We start from the raw sequence: 16488 nt of genomic DNA on the forward strand, positions 1-16488 counted from the left end.
GGTATTTGCTATAGGGGGCGTGCGCTCACCAGAAAGACAGAGAGAGACCGAGACAGAAAGTGAGAAATCACCTCCCAGGGGGGATGGCCACGTCACAATCCCTTCTCCTCCATTCTCCTCTCGGGATCTTGAGCACGCATGCACATGCGCCCATAAGCCACCGGGTCCGGGACGCGAACCACGGTCGACTACATGGGAGTCCAGCGACATAGCCATTATGCTAACTGCTGGTCTCAAGGAACCCTTTTCTTACCTGCCTAGATTAGGACACGTGACAAACCAGTGTGGTGATTCCTGAAGTACAGGAAAGTGGTCGAAAGGGAAAAGCTAGGCTCCTCTCTCTACTCGCAGTTACAACTTCTTTATCGGACCTACGCATTTCCCAGAACAAAGCTACATATGTAACTCTCCTCCATCCTTCACAGCGTGCCCCGGGGAGCCAGCCTCTGGCTCCTACTGAGCGGCTTTGTGCTGCCGGCCCCATCATTAGACCAGCTCCCAGTGGACAGGGCAGGGCCACAGGCTATAGGGCAGGCCCGTGAGCCTTTATCTCTAGGCTAGTTAGACAATTTGGAATAGGCTGGGATAAGTAATTTTCCTTCATTTTTTTTTTAATTGTATAAACATTTTTTTTCTTTCTTTTTTTTTTTTTTTGAGAGGTTTTTGCTATAGGGCACGTGCGCTCGCCAGAAAGAAAAAGACAGAGAGAGACAGAGAGACATCACCCCCAAGGGGGGGAATGGTTACACCACAATCCCTTCTCTTCCATTCTCCCTAGTGTGAATTTAAGCTACTGGGTATGGGACTCGAATCACAGTTGACTACATGGGAGTCCAGCGACATAACCATTATGCCAACTGCTGGTCCCTATAAACTTTTTTTTTTTTTTTTTAAAGAATGTTATTGGGAACCAGCAGTTAGTGTAATGGCTATGTTGCTGGACTCCCATGTAGTCGACCGCGGTTCGCATCCCGGACCTGGTAGCTGAAAACTCACGCTGGGCGCGTGTGCGTGTGTGCCCAAGATCCCAAGAGGAGAATGGAGGAGAAGGGATTGCGATGTGACCATCCCCCCTGGGGGGTGATTTCTTGCTTTCTGTCTCTATGTCTCTGTCTGTCTGGCAAGCGCATGCACCCTATAGCATAAAAAACCTCTCCAAAAAAAAAAAAAAAGAATTATGTCATTTACTTTTATTTTTTATTATTTTTTAATTTGACCACAGAGAGAGAGAGTGGAAGGAAAGTGAGAAAGCAAGCTGTCATGTCTGGGACTTGAACTGCAGTCAGTCATGTTTGAGTTCAGCACCCCAACCATCACGCCACCTGCCAGCCCCATTTTTCTGCATATCTATGCCCAGTTCGGAAGGCAGGATTAGGTGGCCATCCTGATCGCATCGTTTTCATGATGCCTTTGCTCAAAACGTCAGTGATGGAAAGCTACCTTAGGCCTCAGCCTCTGAGAGACAAAGGCCGCCGTGGCTGGCTGTGTAGTCTGAGTCCTGGACTTGACAGCACACTTTGTTTCTAGAGTGATGAGCAGTCCTGCTCTAAGGACCTTTACACACAGAGCCGTTTTCTTCTCTCTACCAAATAGAAAACTCTTTATTCAGGACAGAACTTGTGCATGTACACGTGAGAGTGAGAGACAGAGAGGGGCACCCCCACAGGTCTGGCCATGCCCGGACCCCTTCTTCCAGTCTCTCAGCCGGCTGGCTCTCGGGCACGTGTTTCTTTGCCCAGCATGTTTCAGGCTGACCAGGCTGGGGACTCGAACCGCAGTTCCATGTGAAATGCAGTGTTCCTGAGCAGTGTTTTTTACCACTGTACCACGGAGCCTTTCCCCTGCATTTTCTTTTTTGTCAATTATTAACGATGGCTTGGAAGACACACCAGGTACGTGTGCATGCATGCCCAGACTTCCAAGGAGAGAGTGCAAGAAGTGGGACTACAGTATGGCCATCCCTTCTAGGGGGCGCTTTCTCACTTTCTCTCTTTCTCTCCAGCAAGCACAGGCACCCTGCAGCAAATTTAAAAACAGACAAACAAAAACAAGAAAAAAAAGAACAGCAGATCTGGATCAGACTCGTGGGACACAGTGTTACCTGTGAAGAGCGGAGTCGCTGTGCCCACTGTTGTACTAAACTTCCCGGCTTGCTCTGAAGACCGTAACAGAAATGGCAGCGAAGGTTGTTACCTGCTCGGGTTCCAAAGTGGCCAATGTCCTTCCTCCAGATCGAGCCATTTCCCCCTGCTGCTCGACGGTAGGGCCTGCAAGAACAGTGTGACCATCAGGTCAGGGAAGCTAGTCCTCTCCCTCCCAGCACCACACAGAAGAAATGGCACGCTTGCTGTCCATGTGGGGACCACGTTGACCAACACGATGGCAAAAGAATATACGAGACTGGCCCAGGCTAAGTGTGAGGACGGCCCACGTGGATACACGTGTTCTTTATGTCTTCTAGGGCGCTGTTCATTTCCACTTTGACTCCTACTTTCCACTGTTTGCTTTCTGAACGTGGATGAGACAATTCCATTCTTTATAAACACTTGAAAGCATATACTGCATCTTTTAAAACAAAACATTTCTTTCTTTATCATGATTTTCAGGTCACCAGGTCTGGGACTCCAACTGCAGTTGGGCATGTGGGAATCCAGTGCCTTCACCACTATGCCACCTGCTGGCCGGCACATCCCACATCTGTGCCTCTTTCCATCTCTGGTGCTTACTTAGCGTCTCTTGCTGGCGGCCAGTGTATGTTTCTTGAGAATGTGGATGCTTATTGCATATTCTTTACCCAGTGATTTTGGAGAGAATAGGAAGCCTAGCTAGGTAGGCGAGGTAAGATTTGACAAAAACAAAGCTAAATCCAGTATTGCAATGCGTGTTTAAAACAGCACTGCGCTTCACAGTATTACACCCCAGTTTTGTGGCTTACATCCCCTGCGAGCTCAAACTTCAGTTCTGTCCAGGCTAGACTGTCGCTAGCTCCCACCCACAGGCCGTGGGGCCTTACGAACAATAACATACCTGCAGGCTTTACTTCTGAAAAGAAGGTGCCAACTTTCTTTCCTTCCACAATGTCTGTGATGACATGCCCAGACACCTTTGGGTGGGTTCCATTGGCAATAACAACAGAGGTGCCACCTTGCAAAGCCCAGAGGGCTGCTTTCACCTAATGGAAGAGGTTAGATCCAAAGGTGAGATGCAGATCAAAGATGAGATTAGAGCTCGTCAGCCTGATATTAAACTTGTAGAGAGATCTAACATACAAGGTGATACTGAGCAAGTTAAGGAGATGCAAACATGTTTCTTTTCCTTCTTTCTTTTCTGTTTTTTTAGGTTTTGTCATAGAGCATGTGCACCCACCAGAGACAGTGGGTGGGAAAGTAAAAAATCACTCCACCGGGAGGATGGCCACACCGCAATCCCGTCTTCTCCATTCTCCTCCTGATATATTGGGCACACACGCACATGCACCTGGTGTGATTTCCAAGCCACAGGGTCTAGGACTTGAACTGCAGTTGGCCGTATGGGAGTCCAGCTGCCTTAACCACCACTCCACCTCTGGCCCCAATGCAGACATGTTTCTAACTGCTAAAGGCTCTGCAAAGCTGTGCAGCCCGTGCACTCTTCCTGCCCAACCCCGGCACATGTTGCCTAAAGAGGAACCAACTTACCCTATGTTTTCAGCAAGTGTTCTCTCTTTAAGACTATCCTGGAGGGACCAGCAGTTAGCGTAATGGCTATGTCGCTGGACTACCACGTAGTCGACCGCGGTTCAAGTCCCGGACCCGGTGGCTTAAACTCATGCCGGGCGTGTGTGTGTGCGTGCCCAAGATCCCGAGAGGAGAATGGAGGAAAAGGGATTGCGGCGTGGCCATCCCCCCTGGAGGGTGATTTCTCGCTTTCTGTCTCTCTGTCTGTCTGGCAAGCGCACGCGCCCTATAGCAAAAAACAAAAAACAAAAAAAACCTCTCCAAAAGACTCTATTCTGGACCCATAACTTCTACATTTTTTTGGAGAGGTTTTTGCTATAAGGGTGCGTGCACTCGTCAAAAAGATGTAGCCATAGCGCCATCTGCTGGTCTCACATAACTTGTCCACTTGACTTCTTGTACCTCAACTTAGAACTGGCTCAGGGAAGAGATTTGACCAGAATCTGATTCTGACCACTTCTTTTTTATTAAAAAAAAAAAAAAAAAAAAAAAAAAAAATAAAGAGCATGTAAGCTCACTATATAGAGAGACAAAGTAACCCCCAGTAGGGCCTGGTCACTCTATTCCTTTCCCACCATCCCTCCTTCCTGTTGGCTTTGGGCATATACAGCATACTCTGTCTTTCAAGCCACCAGGGCTGGGATTCCAACTGTGCTCAGCCACATGGGATCCAGCTTCCCAGCACAGTGCTTCAGCACTATGCTACGAACCAACTCAGATTCTGAGCTTTTTTTTTTTTTTTTTTTTAGGTTTTTGCCATGGGGCATGTGAGCTTGCTGGAGAGAGACAGAGAGGGGAAGTGAGAACTCACTCCTGGGTGAGATGGTCACTCACACTCCCTTTTCTATTCTCCTCTTGGAATTTTGGGCATGCATGCACATGCACCTGGTGTGATTTTTAAGTCAGTGGGTCCAGGACTTGAACTGTGGTTGGCCATGTGGGAGTCCAGCACCTTAACCACCACACCACCTGTTGGTCCCAATTCAGAGTACTTTTATCATTTGTAAATGGAGTTCTTGCCATAGGGCGGGCGCCACCACGCCCAGTAAATGGAGTTCTTATCTTATCTGCCATAGTATGCATGATGCTGTATCTTTAGGGTACAACTTCTTAATACAATCAATGGGACTGTTGAAGATTTTTATCAAGAAGTATTTGAGCTGATAATATTAGAGGACTTAGGGATTATGAAAAACATACAGGTGTCACGCTTGAGGTGCTTACCATATAAACGCGCTGTTACATACTAATAGTAATGTATATCAGACACGACTAGATGCATAAGAGCTGATACTCTCAAACAGGCATGTACACAGTCAGTGTGTGCAGCCTCGTATCTGAGACCTCACCCCCCAGCCAATGACAACGGTGAAAAGGCTGAGATACCACCGACTCGCCCACAGGCTGTCCAGGCACCCGAGTCTCACCTTGGCTTCCATGCCCCCCATTCCCACTCTCGACTTGGTTCCAAACGTCACAGACTGCTGGTCTCCGGGATAAAATGTATCAATGAGCTTGGCATCATCGGACCCCGGGGGGCTGTCAAAGAGCCCTAAAAACAGAGAAGAGTCAGTGATTCTACGTGGACGGGAGCGTCCCCAAGCCAGGTGCTCCTAGGCAGCTGCCACTGCGCTCCCCGAGCTGGTCTGTGGTGCCACGACCAGCGCCAGGACTCTTCTTGCCTACTTTTTTTTAAGAGGATTTTGCCTTAGGGTGTGTGCGCTGCCTAAGGGGGTGTAAAGGACTGTGGGAGAGAGAGACGGTGAGAAGGAAGATGAGAAATCACCCCTCTGAGGGGATGGCCACACTACAATCCCTTCTCCATTCTCCTCCCGGGGCCTTGGGCACACACGCGCCCGTGCTTGGTGTAAGTTTCAAGCCACAGGGTCCAGGACTCGAACTGCAGTCAGCCATGTGGGATTCCAGCAATGTAACCACTATGCCATCTGCTGGCCCCTGACCCTGCCTCCTTTTATAACCTGACTTTTTTATGCTTTTTTTTTAATTTTTAAGGTTTTTGCCATAGGGCACATGAGCTTGTCAGAGAGAGCCGGAGACTGAGGGGGATGTGAGAAACCATCCCTTAGGGGAGGTGGCCATGCCACAGTCCCTTCACCTCTATTCTCCCCTTGGGATTTTGGATCTGAATGCACACATGACCAGCTTGATTTTCAAGCCACTGGATCCAGGACTCAAACTGTGGTGGGCCATGTGAGAGTCCAGGACCTTAACCACCATGCCACCTGCTGGTCCCCAGCCTGGCTCCTTAAATAGATGCTTCCCAACACCAGAACATGGCCACATCCATGTCTATCTCGAGTGTGGCAAAAAACGCAGCAGCCTGTCCAAGGTGCGCTGGAGAGTCCTCCCTCTGCCACCGCCACTGACGAAGATGCTCCCCGAGGCTAGCCCCAGCCACTCGGCAGCACAACAGATGCTGTTAACTGCGGCAGGGGGACTCGGTGACACTCACGGTGCCCTGGGAAACCGCCGCAGGCTGATCCTCCCATTTATGTGAGCTGCTGTGGAGCTCAGGCTGAGTCAGCGGGAGAGCTCAGGACTCCTGGCATCCAGCCTCGATTTATTTCCATAAAGCATGTGTCCCCTTCAGAACGGAGAGCAGTGTGCACAGTTACTCCACCGAGCGGCCCTGGCTCTCCCCCCACCGCCTCCACCGGGCGGCCCTGGCTCTCCTTCCCCCACCTCCACCTGGTGGCCCTGGCTCTCCTTTCCCCGCCTCCACCGGGTGGCCCTGGCTCTCATTTCCCCCACCTCCACTGGGTGGCCCTGGCTTTCCTTCCCTGACATGTAGAACAGCAAGACTTCCTGCCAGGCAGCCTGCCTGGGGTGGGCTGGGAGGGCACTGAGGGAGTTAGGTTCTCCTGAACCCCTGGGAACATACTGGGGAACTTTCAGCCTAATTTGGACATGCCACTGTATTTCTTAGGGGTCCAACTGTGAAATGGGAATAGCTAGATATGCCCAGAGCCCGGGATTAAGAATCCTCACAACTTCACTCTAAAGAGCGAGTAGGAGCTTTGCAGGGGAAGAGGTGGAGGGTAAGGCAGGCCTAAGAAAAAGGAGTCAAATCAAGCCTAAGGAGGACATGGGACCAGCTGATGGGTAATAGTTATGCTGCCAGACTTCCGCATGGCTAACTACAGTTCAAGTCCTGGACCCAGCAGCTTAAAACTCACCCTGGATGCGTGTGCATGCATGCCCAAAATCCCTAGAGGAGAATGGAAGAGAAGGGATTACGGCATGGCCATCCCTCTGAGGGATGATTTCTCACATTCTCTGTCTCTCTAGCAAGTGCATATACCCTATAGCAAAAATCTCTTAAAAAGACGAAAGACTTAAAGATGAAAAAGGGGCCCCCTGTTTGCAGCTGAAGGGTATTTTTGTTAGTGCTGTTTGAAGTTTTAAATTGCTGCCTTTCCCAGGCTATAATATACCTCTCCCCTCCATTACTGCCCATGTCTAATAAAATTCTGCCATAGACTTCTCTTGGTGGCAGTAAGTAAATGGAGGGAATAAGGAAATCAGTGTCCAGCATGGAGCAAAGCAGTGCAAACAATGAACTCCAGGAATAGGAAAACGACCTCTCGGGGCCTGCCGGTGGTGTGGTGGTTAAGGTGCTGGACTCCATGTGGCTGACTACGGTTCGAGTCCCAGACCTGGTTGCTTGTTTTCTTATTTTTCCTTTCTCTCTCTCGCTCTGTCTCTCTCTATCTCTGGCTGAATTAAATAATAAAATAATAATAATAATAATAATAATAATAATAATAAATTAAATAAATAATTCCTTAAAAAAAAAGAAAACAACCTCTCACGGTCTCTGCCAACCTCAGCCTTGTACTCCCCGGTTCTCCAGGACTCGGGGCTAGGTTTTTCCCAGAAGATACAGTGCTCTGACTTTACAGATTTAGAGACTGGCCAGTTTCATGGAATAGCTTGAGAAAGATGAGACAATTCTAAGCCCAACCTCCTCCAGAAAGTCGAGGAATCCCAGCATTCTAGTATTCTGCCCACTCCTCTCTTCTACGGCAGCTCTCAACCCAAGAGCATACTTACTATAAAATTCTGATATTGTTCTAAAACTCAGTGTGCTCTGACTTTACAGATTTAGAGACTGGCCAGTTTCATGGAATAGCTTGAGAAAGATGAGACAATTCTAAGCCCAACCTCCTCCAGAAAGTCGAGGAATCCCAGCATTCTAGTATTCTGCCCACTCCTCTCTTCTACGGCAGCTCTCAACCCAAGAGCATACTTACTATAAAATTCTGATATTGTTCTAAAACTCAGTGTCCAGTGGATAACTATCGAACCAATTACCAGTAAGCGCTCAGGCCTGCTGATGAACCCCTGGGAACATACTGGGGAACTTTCAGCCTATTTTGGACATGCCACTGTATTTCTTAGGGGTCCAACTATGAAATGGGAATAGCTAGAGAGTGAGAAGAATCAACGGCCAAGTGGCACCCAGAGGCAGCGGAAAGCAGAGAGGAACGGAGTATCACAGAAAGGTACAGCGGCCATCAGCCTAGGTTTCCTTCAGCAGCTCCAGTTCAAAATCACCTGTCCTGGGATTTACGTTAAAGTAGCAGTGGCCCAGCCACAGTGGCACAGGCAGGAGGGCGCCTCCACAAGACGGCTGACATTGCACAGACACCTGGGCTTGGCTCCTGTGTGGTGGTGTGTGCTCATGGCCCTAGCTGTTTGGGGCAGGGACAGGCAGGGTTGTGACAAAGTTAGACCCTGCCAACAATGTCTCCCTCCGCCTCCCTCCTTCCCCGGCATGTGCTCTTGTTCTCTCTCTTATTAAAAAACAACAAACAAAATCTGAAAGTAATCCAAACCGTAGGATAACCCTGTAAACCCATTAAAATCGATACAATAGAAAAGGCAAGTAAGAGGCTAGTGGGTGGAGTGGTGGCTAAGGCACTGGACCCCCACGGCCAACTGTGCAGGTATGAGTCTCAGTCCCAAAGCCTGGAAAATATGCTGGGCACGTGTGCATGCATACTCAAAATCCTCAGGAGAACGGAGGAAAAGGGACTGCAGGGGGAATGGCCTCTCTCGCTCGCTCTCTCTCTCTCTCACTGCCTCTGTATGCCTCTCTCTGGCAAGTGCAGGTGTCTTATGGAAAAAAAAAAAATTAAAATAGAAAAATGGCAAATAACAACGAGTATGTGTTGGCAACAATGTGGACGAATTACAATCCTCATACAATGTTGATGGGAATGCAAAATGGAGCTGTCTGCAAACAGACTGAGAGGTCCTCAAAAGGCTTTTAAACCGAGCTACCATATAATCCAACACTACTCTTAGAGGAACTAAAATCACACACTATTTGCACAAAAACTTGCACATAGAGTATCAGTCACAATGGTTCTGAGGTCTATCAACTGACAAAGGGTAAAAATGTGGCCTCTGCAGACTGGAACATTATTTGGCAATAAGGAAACAATCAAGCGCAGAGATGTGCCACTGCGTGGGCCTGGGAAGTGTCATACTAAGTGAGAGGAGTCGGTCACAGACGGCCACACGTGGAAGACTCCATTTACAAAAAATGTCCAGAGGGGCCGGCAGGTGGCATGATGGTCAAGGTGCTCAACTCCCACATGGTCAACCAGGGTTCGAATCCCAGACCTGGCAGCTTGCTTTCTCACCTTCCCTCTCTCTGCCTCATTCTGGCCAAATAAATAAATAATAATGAAATAATTCTTTAAAAGTTGTTCAGAACAGGTAAATCCAGAGACATAACGGTGACTGGAGGTCACTATGGCTGGGGAGTATGGGCAGCCGTGCAGGGTGGCTGCTAATGGGTACAATTTCTCGTGGGGGCAGTCAACATATTCTATGATTGGCTGAGGTGGTCGCACAACTACGTGAATATACTAAAAAATCATTAAATTGTAAGTAGGTGAATTTTATGGCATGTGACTGATATCTCTGTAAAGCTATTAAAAAAAGAAAAGAAAATGAAAAGCACCTGGAATTGACACTCGCCATTCAAACCACATCACCGAGACTTGCCCCCTCTCTTTCAAGTCATAAAACCCTTGTCAGACCACATGGCTCAGAAAATAATGATGTATAGTAGAGAGAAGATCAGAAGAACCCCAAAAAAGGAAACTCATGTGTTCACACATACCGCCTCTAAGACAAGGGGCAGATAGAAAAAAATGGGGCAAAACTTTGTACCTTCTACATCTGAAAGAACAATCAGGAGGTCGGTTTTCATTTCCACGGCCAACCGGGCAGCCAGGCTGTCATTGTCCTTAACACTAATGACCTAGAACGCAGGTAAGAAGTCATGAGTGAGCTGCCGCCCAAGACACACTCAGAGAAGACTCAGCTCAGCCCCCGCAGGCAAGACCAGCGATCGCAAAGACAGGTGACAGCTCATGCAGCCCCTCTTGTCTGCAGAACGCAGTGCCTGCTGGCAGCCCCTACTCCACACATGCAGCCTCCATCTGCTGCCAGGAAAGCCACGCTCACAGCACCACTTCAGTCAGGCCAGAACGAAACGCCCCCACGCAGGCCCTGCTCCGTGATGCCAGCGTCTCCGGGATGCCGACTGCCCGTCCCGTGGCGCCATCTCCGGTGTTAGTACGCATGCAGCACGGCGCGCCGTTAGTGCGTCCAGCATGCTCGACCCTTAGAATACTTCACCCACGTTTACCCCCTGCAGGTCACTGTTGGGCTCCGCTGGGGGGACGACAGCGTCGTTCGTGTTGACGATGGGGACGATGTTCATTCGGAGGAGCTCATGAAGTGTCCCGTTGAGGTTCCGGCGCTTCTGCTCATCGTGGAAATCCAGGTTGGTCACCAGAATCTGAAGGGTTCAAGGATTCAAAATGCAGGAGGGAAGGAAATGAGGAACTTCCTGGGAACAGCATATAAAGCTGTCGGGGCAGGGGAGCTAAACTTTAGGCTCCTGGGATCCCACACAGACTAGTATGAGCTTCGTATCTTCAGATGTTTACCCAGTTCTTTTATATTTTTTGCTATAGGGTGTGTACGCTAGCCAGAGAAAGAGAGAGAGAGAGAGAACCCCTTGGAGGGATGGCCACATTGTCCTCTCTGAATTTGGGCATGCCTGCACATACACCCAGAATAATTTTCAAGTCACCAGGTCTGGGACACAAGCTTACAGCTGGCTATGTAGGATCCAGTGCCTTAATCTCCACACCACCTGTTTGCCCATACCTAATTCTTTTATTAAAGGTAAAAAAAAAAATGTACAGTCATTTGGAAAATTTAAGGATACTCGAGACTTCTGTACTTAAAGAGAAGTACCAAATCTCAGCAACTTACAAAATTAAGAAAATATAAAAATCCACTTTGAAAGGATACTGGAGGCCCTGGACTAGCTACTGAAAAGGAGAGTTAACAAACTCATGGTTTGGGAGAAGGTGGAACAGGGTACATTTCTGTAAGAAAAGACCATGAACCGTTTTCCACAAACGCTTAGTTCCGCAGGAAACAAAGCTGAGTCAGAACTAAATGCACAGATTCTAGTCATGCCAGTGAAAAGACCAACCAATCAAAGTAGACTCAGAGTTAATGAGGTAAAGCAGAGGTTTAAAGGTCCAGGAAAAACGCTTGTCACTGAAAAAGTTTCACAAACAAGGGCTGAGGACTGACCGCAGCAGGAGACGGGGGCCCAGAGAGACCAGAGTGCTCGGAGCAGGGCGATCTGCCGAGGTGCAGAACAGTTCCTTTTCCATGAAGAAACAAGACACTCCTGTAATTTTTTTAAGACTTTAACCTGGCAAACAACTTACTGGAGATTTTCAAAAGCCACTGATAATGGGCTTCTATGTAGGCAGGATTCGGATCACTGAGGAAAATAAGGAACCACAGGATAAAGGGCAAAGGGCAAAGAATTCCTAGATAAGACAGTGCTGGGGAAGGCACAGCACGAGAGAAGAGGCCCAGGGACTGGCACTTGTCGGGATCTAGAGGGGACAGAGCTCTTTCACTTTGATAGATATATTTTTAATATTTATTTAATTCCATTTGTTATTATTTTTTAATTTGACCAGAGAGAGAGAGCAAGGGAAAGCAAGAAAGCAAGACACCGGGTCCAGGACTCAAACTCTGGTTGGCCATGAGGGAGTCCAGCAACACCTTTAACCACCACACCACCTGCTGGTCCCTCACATCAATATTAATGGAACTGGTGCCTTTTGGCCGGAACCGCCATCTTCCAGTAACTAACCAAAATGACGAACACAAAGGGAAAGAAGAGAGGCACCTGATATAGGTTCTCTAGGCCTTTTAGAAAACATGGAGTGGTTCCTTTGAATCTACAAGAAAGGTGATATTGTAGACATCAAGGGAATGGGCATTGTTCAAAGAGGAATGCCCCACAAATGTTACCATGGCAAAACTGGAAGGGTCTACACTGTTACCCGGCATGCTGTTGGCAATGTTGCGAACAAACAAGTTAAGGGCAAGATTCTTGCCAAGAGAATTAATGTGTGCATTGAGCATATTAAGTGTTCTAAAAGCAGAGATCGCTTCCTCAAACGTGTGAAGGAAAATGACCAGAAAAAGAAAGAAGCCAAAGAGAAAGGGACCTGGGTTCCACTGCAGTGCCAGCTGCTCCACCCAGAGAAGCACACTTTGTGAGAACCAATGGAAAGGAGCCTGAGCTACTGGAACCTATTCCCTATGAATTCATGGCATGATGGGTGTTAAAAATAAACTAATCTGTGGTTTATTGAAAAAACATTATGTTTCAGAAGATTACAAGGCACTTGTAATTACATTCTAGCTTTGTCCATATTTTTACTTTGAGTATTTTGTGACTCAATAAAATATGAAAAAAAAGTTTAGTATGGAAGGGAGAGAGGGGAACAGTGAAGGAAAAACAAGTAAAATCTGCTCAATTGATTAAAAAAAAATGAGAAGCTATTTGCTGGTAAGTTATATAGTAATATCTTTGGCTTGACTGACGTGCATAGTATTTTTGCTGAGAAAGAAATGTTGTACACTGTAAATATGTGATTAAATGTAAATAAATAAATTTTTTAAAATTAATGAGAGCTGGTGTGCGCTGACTTTTGATGCTGCAGTCATTGAAAAGAAAACAAGACGGGAAGGACCGAGGAGTCGAAGTGGTCAGAGGCATTTACAGCCGTGGCCTGCCAGGAAGCGCCAGAGTGCACTGTCTAGGCGTTATGCTGTTCTCCCGATCTGGGGCCAAAGGCGGTCAGGTATGTTATGTATAAAAGTGGATAATTTCTGGGGCCGGCAGGTGGTGTGGTGGTTAAGGGCACTGGACTCTCACATGGCCAATTGTGGTTGGAGTCTCAGACCTGGCAGCTTGCTTTCTCATTTTCTTTCTCTCTCTTTCTCTGTGTCCCTCTCTGGTCAAATTAAAATAAACAAATGAAAAAATAAAATTAAATAATTCTTTACAAGAAAAAAAAAGTGGATAATTTCTATGGTGAAGGAGAATGTCCAATTCTTTAAGAGGAAGTATATTGAGCCTTTATAAAAACTGGCCGTATCTTGGACCAGACTATCCAAAAGGAGCAGACTATTTTAAAAGGCAACTGAAGAACGCTTTCCTTAAAAACAAAGATGTGAAAAACCCAGAGAAGATCAAAGAACTTATTGGACGGGGCAAATTTGTGATGAAAGAGCTAGAAGTATTGTATTTCTTTAGGAAATACAGAGCTATAAAACAATGCTACTGTTCAGGTATCGACAAAAGTAACTAAACATTACCACAAACATTTGGCTGAAAAATCAAAGTCAGCTGTTTATGTATACCAAATACTAAAAAATACTTCCAACTTAAAATGGTCAGATACACATGTTATATAACAAAAATTGGCTGCCCTACTAAACTAAAATAGGTTTCAACTTCTATTCTTACTGAGAGCTTTACCAATAATCTTTCATGTTCAGTTTTTAAACTAAAATAGCAATTTAACAATACTATGAAGAATTAACAAGCATCCAATTTTGAATGAAATATAATACACAATTTTCCAACTTAATAGGCTTACCCAATTATTCTTAAGGTTATCTCCCAGTCTACTAATGAAAGAATATCACTTAATGTACAGGAATTAATTTCTTATATATTTATTCTTAAGTTTTGAAAGGAGTACCTTTTTTTAAAATCCAATTTGCCACAGTAACAGCATCCAGTTGAGGTTTAATACAAAACAAACTATACCTGGTAATGATGTAAATGCAGTTTTAGAAATAATACACATGTGTGTAATAAGATTGTTTTGGCCCTGAAACAGCCTGCCAATGACTGGCATCACATATATAACTATTCAATTATTACACTACTCATTTTGCTGTTGGCTCCTTTTGGGCTTTAAAACAAAACAATGGCACCAACAGATGACATAATGGTTATGTCACTGGACTCCCACATAGTCAACTGCGGTTTGAGTCCTGGACCCAGCAGTTTAAAACTCACTGTGGACTCATGTGCACGTGTGCCCAAGATCCTGAGAGGAGAATAGAGGAGACGGGATTGCTGCATGGCCATCCCTCATGGGGGGGATGATTTCTTGCTCTCTGTCTCTCGGGCAAACGCACATGCCCTTTAGCAAAAAATCTCTCAAAACAAAACAAAATACCTGTTGTATATTAATTACCTTCTTTGGATTAAAAATTAATAAATAATGTTATTCTGTTCTTGTCATAAAGGCAGATCTGCTTTGTATTTACTTCAAAGTGAGTTAACATGGCAACGGACCTAAACCTAACATAACATTTAAGCAAACACTTAAACCTTTACATCAAGATCATTAAGACCTCCTAGAAATAAAGAATATTTCTAACTTAAAAAAAAAAAGAGAGCGAGCGAGAACAAAGTAAAACAAAAACAAAGTAAAACAAAAACAAGAACAAAGTAAAACAAAAAGCCCTCACAGGACCAGCAGGTGGTATGGTGGTTAAGGTGCTGGACTCCCACATGGCTGACTGCGGTATGAGTCCCAGACCTGGCGGCTTACTTTCTCACTTTCTCTCTCCCTCTTCTCCCTCTTCCTCTCTCTCTGTCTGGTGAGTGCATGAGCCCTGTAGCAAACTAAAAAATAATAATGATGATGATGAATAAAATTAAATAAATAATTCTTAAAAAGAAAAAATAAAAGGCCCTCACAAAGCACCATCCCTGGGAAAAAATAAAAACAAAACCGAAGTGTAGCTCCTGTATCTAAATGTCCTCGTCTGGCTCCATGCACTGCTACAAAATGAAAGGCTGAAAACGTCACTGGACTGTGGAGAAGGGAGCTGATAATATGGAAGGGTGATAAAGACCACGGACTCTATCATATTTAGGCTAACAGGAAAATGTCTAAGATCTTAGACAGAGTGGGTCCCTGGCCACAGGGGACAAGCCTATGCCTTTCTAGCTCAGGGGCAGGCTGGTATAACACTGGAACACCACTGTGGGTGACAACTGTGAGAATGTTGGAGAAACGGAGGAAGGAAGCAACAGCCAACGAAACAGCGAGACCTGCAACGACGGAGCCATGACAACACCACACGTGTCAGCACGTCCGAGTCGACGGCCGGTTCGGGACCAGCAAGGTTTGAAGGTGGTGACTTGGGAGTTTGACTTTTGTCAGTTGTTTGGTGAAGTGACTATGTAGCTGTTTCTATTTAATGTGGAGTTGTCCAGTCAATTAAATCCCCAATGTCCCACAGACTCCTTGGTCCACCACTGGTACTCAGTATTTGCCAAAAGAAATGAAAAACCAACCACAGTCGGTGGCCAGCAGGTGGTGTGGTGGTTAAGGGCACTGGACTTCCACATGGCCAACCACAGTTCGAGTCCCAGACCCGGTGGCTTATTTTCTCACTCTCTCTCTCTGTCCCTCTCTGGTCAAATGAATAAAGGTAAATAAAATATTTTTTTAAAAAAAGAAAACCAACCATAGTCATCCCTCCTTTCCTTCAGTATCTATTATATAGACACGTGTGACAAGAGACAAGCAGGTGCCAGGAGAAGCAGGCCACCTGAAGTCAAAGAAGCCAGTGAAATACAGACATCAAACTTTCCTGCTTTCAGAAGTAACAGTAGTGGTAGTTGTCGTAACAGTAACTAGCAGGGTGGGGCTGGCAGGTAGCATGGTGGTTGGGGGTGCTGGCCTCCCACACGGTGGACTGCAGTTTGAGTCCCGGACCTGGAGGCTTGCTTTCTCACTTTCCCTCTCTCTCTCGTCAAAATGAAAAAATAATGATGATAAATCAAATTAAGTAATTCTTTTTTTAAAAAAGTTATTAGTAGAGCACCAAGAGCCAAGACTTTATAAGAAGGTTCTACATTCCAGACACTATACCAGTGCTTTGTGTTCATGCTCCTATTGAGTGAGACCTTCCCAAAGCCATCTGAAGCAGGCATTGATATCCCCATTTTTCAAATGAAGAAACTGAGGGACAAAAAGGTGGGACATAAAGACTTTCTCCAGACTGCCCAATAGAAGTGGTGAAGCCGAGTCTGTCCTGGCAAGCTGGCTCTGGAGCCCTGGGAGAACCACCCTCCCAGGGCCCACATGGCATTCGGAACCCCGCCTCTTACCTGGGCAGCACAGATGCTGTACTGGGTGAACATGGCTTCATACAAGGCCATCAGCCCGCTCTGTCCGGCGGCCGCACAGGCTCGGGCCTCCAAGACAGGGATGGCCTGTAACACACCAACCAGACGAGGTGTAGTCAGGGACGCGCAGACCCGCCCGGGGTGGGGTGGGAGGCAGCATGCAGGCGCAGACTGCCAAGGGGC

At 46.6% G+C, this 16488-nt stretch overlaps 1 protein-coding gene and 1 pseudogene across 4 annotated transcripts in view; one reads left to right on the plus strand and one right to left on the minus strand.

Moving 5' to 3' along the window:
* Window positions 1-16488, minus strand: part of ALDH18A1 (aldehyde dehydrogenase 18 family member A1) — a 70490-nt gene that overhangs the window by 28840 nt on the left and 25162 nt on the right. For 2 of the 4 annotated variants that reach the window (XM_027775257.1, XM_006157311.3), the window contains exons 5-10: window positions 16288-16392; window positions 10405-10557; window positions 9924-10014; window positions 5144-5268; window positions 3028-3172; window positions 2194-2267 (exon numbers count right to left, since the gene is read on the minus strand). In XM_027775257.1, coding sequence (XP_027631058.1) covers window positions 2194-2267; window positions 3028-3172; window positions 5144-5268; window positions 9924-10014; window positions 10405-10557; window positions 16288-16392 — 693 coding nt within the window. Of the gene's footprint in view, window positions 1-2193; window positions 2268-3027; window positions 3173-5143; window positions 5269-9923; window positions 10015-10398; window positions 10558-16287; window positions 16393-16488 lie in introns of all 4 variants that reach the window. The other 2 variants (XM_027775256.1, XM_006157310.3) reach the window with 1 other exon arrangement.
* On the plus strand, window positions 13190-13456 carry LOC102470485 (electron transfer flavoprotein regulatory factor 1 pseudogene; annotated as a pseudogene).

This window comes from Tupaia chinensis, unplaced genomic scaffold (assembly GCF_000334495.1).
Source record: "Tupaia chinensis unplaced genomic scaffold, TupChi_1.0 Scaffold000539_1, whole genome shotgun sequence".
In the NCBI taxonomy this organism is placed as follows: Eukaryota; Metazoa; Chordata; class Mammalia; order Scandentia; family Tupaiidae; genus Tupaia; species Tupaia belangeri.